At 43.9% G+C, this 2,500-nt stretch overlaps 1 protein-coding gene across 1 annotated transcript in view; it reads right to left on the bottom strand.

Annotated features, from left to right (window-relative positions):
- ggt5b (gamma-glutamyltransferase 5b) overlaps nucleotides 1-2,500 on the bottom strand; it is a 20,557-nt gene that overhangs the window by 10,812 nt on the left and 7,245 nt on the right. The window contains exon 3 of the mRNA XM_062553965.1: nucleotides 292-384. Coding sequence (XP_062409949.1) covers nucleotides 292-384 — 93 coding nt within the window. The remainder of the gene's footprint in view (nucleotides 1-291; nucleotides 385-2,500) is intronic.

Raw genomic sequence — 2,500 nt, 5'->3', positions numbered from 1 at the left:
AACTGACTAGCATTTAGCATTACCTCTTGAATAGCATTTTCATTCATTACTTCAGATAGTCTGGCACTTGTAACCCTGTTTGTCATTTTGGTGTTTGTGTATGTTGTGTGTGTTGATTCTGCATGTTTAGCTAGTAGGGTGATCCTTGCGGGTATAACACCGTCCAATGGCTGAACAAGGCCAAATTAGGGCCAGATCAGGGCCAGATCATGACTAGATCCACTAACAGAAATCCCCTTGAACTTCCCATTTCCATTGCTGACCACAATAGACTGGCAGAAGAATGATTACCGTGGTAAAACATCTTTCCTGCGCAGTCGCTCATCAGGTTGGCCTTGATGGTCTTAGGGACTGTCTCTCTGGAGCTGATCACGGTCACTTTACCTGGAAAAAGACAGAGAGCAAGAAATAAAGCCTTTAAATATTCAGCAGACCCTTTTATCCAGAGCGACACACACAGAGAAGTAGGGGCTACTTTGAGGGAAGTCTCCACAGACTGAAGGCTTGTCAGTAGGACAGACAATGGCGACTCACTGGGAGAATTGGAACGTTTTGAGGCTGGGCCGACTACTGTGAGCGTTCTTTGTCGTGCCCTTCAGCAGCCTGAACTGTGCAATCGCCAAGTTGAGCCAATCAGGAGGGAGCCGCTGGAACTTGAAATCTCTGGGTAATATTTTGTGTCCCACTCCGACTGGATTCATGTGGCGGATTAACCCAAAGGTCTCTCCTTTGGGTCAGAGCAAGGGGGCCCCAAAGTGGGGTTTATTGAAATGGTGTGTGTGTGTATGTGTGTGTGTGTGTGTGTGTGTGTGTCGGGGTGGGGACAAACTCTGGGAACAGGAGAGGAGAAGAGAGTAGAGGACAAGAGAAATGGAGCCAAAGAGACAGAGAAACCAAGAGAAAGAGAAATAGAGTGTGTGAATGTGGAAATGCGGTTCAAGCGCAATTTAAAAAAAAACATCTGAATGGTTTCCTCAGGGCTTGACAAATCAGGTTAGTGAACTGGTGCCAAAGGAAAGCAAAGAGACACAGAATTGGGTACAAACCATGAGAGCCTCATGCTCATAGGTTAGGCCCTGGGGCCGCATGTTGAGCCTGGACTGCCTAATTGTTCCAAAAACAAACTGCTTTTATTTATCATCTACAAACAAAACAGGATTTGTATTCAGATAACAATCTCATTTAACGATAACCGTGTCCTGTGTCCGCTATTCAGTTATACAGATGTGTGTGAGGCAATCTGGGAATTGCACAGTGCAGGCTCTATTGGCTTGGTTTGTGTTATCTAGGCGAGTGCAGACAGACGTTGGCTGGGTGCCACGGCCTGGGCCTGAGTCATATCTGATAGTCTGACTACTATTATAGCAGTTGCATAGAACCTGTGGTGTCACCAGCTACTTACAGTAACACTCATAAAAGGACGTTTCAATAGCAGTTGAACTTTATACACTTGAGAGTGTGCTGCAATAAACCACTTGACTTGAGCGAGCTTGAAAGCATTGGTCTTAGAAAATAATTTCACTTGAAAGTTGCTGTTTGTTTGTTTAAAATGTGTTCTGGCTGTGAAACACTCCATTTTAACACCATTTGGGAGGGACAGGAAGGCAATTTACATTACATACAGTAAAAGTATATTCAATATTGGAATCCTCGCCAGACTGTTGTCTTTATCTCTTTTGAGGGGGTCCAATGGGTCATCCCCGTTGTTTAAACTGTGGACCTACTACTGACTGATCCTGCCACTGCTGTGGCCCCCTCATTTCTCACCCAGACCCCAACACCAGGTTTGTCTGTGGGTGCTTGTATTAGGGCCCAAAACAACATCAACCATAAAGCCTATGGGGTCTCTGTGCACTTAACTCAGCCAAGTGCTTGTCCCAGCTTGACAAACATTGGGTAATTTCTGCAGCATATAAGGTAAAGTGTAGAAATTGTGAATTTGGTCGACATGAGTTAAGACTTTGAATGGGCTTTGTGGCATCTGTTCAGTCTCGTGTTACCCTCCTGTAATGGGCATTATATGAATGTAGCATTGGTCTACTACACTGTAAAAATGTTCAGTTCTTCAGTCCTGTAACTTCAGTTTTCAGTTACAGGCATTTTTCTCAGTTGGAGTTGTTAGTAAACTTTACCTTTCGTGGGGCAGGTTTCCTTACTTTTACCATCTGATTTCGCTTATGTCATTGCTGGTGTTTTGATTGCACAATTTGGGAAGCGCTCCAAGACACTGTTTATTTTGAGGCATTTCTTCATGAGCAATCTTGAATAGAGCGGAAAGACTGGTGAGATGAGCTGAGCTGAACCGAGATCAGTTCAGTTCACAGTTCATGTGGAGCTAGACTAGAATAGGACTGATCTGAATACTGTAGTTAATGTGGAGCTAGACTAGAATAGGACTGATCTGAATTAGTTAATGTGGAGCTAGACTAGAATAGGACTGATCTGAATTAGTTCATGTGGAGCTAGACTAGAATATAACTGATCTGAATTAGTTCATGTG

Source organism: Sardina pilchardus, chromosome 14 (assembly GCF_963854185.1).
Source record: "Sardina pilchardus chromosome 14, fSarPil1.1, whole genome shotgun sequence".
Taxonomy (NCBI): Eukaryota; Metazoa; Chordata; class Actinopteri; order Clupeiformes; family Clupeidae; genus Sardina; species Sardina pilchardus.
This window is presented reverse-complemented; position numbering and strand designations above follow the sequence as displayed.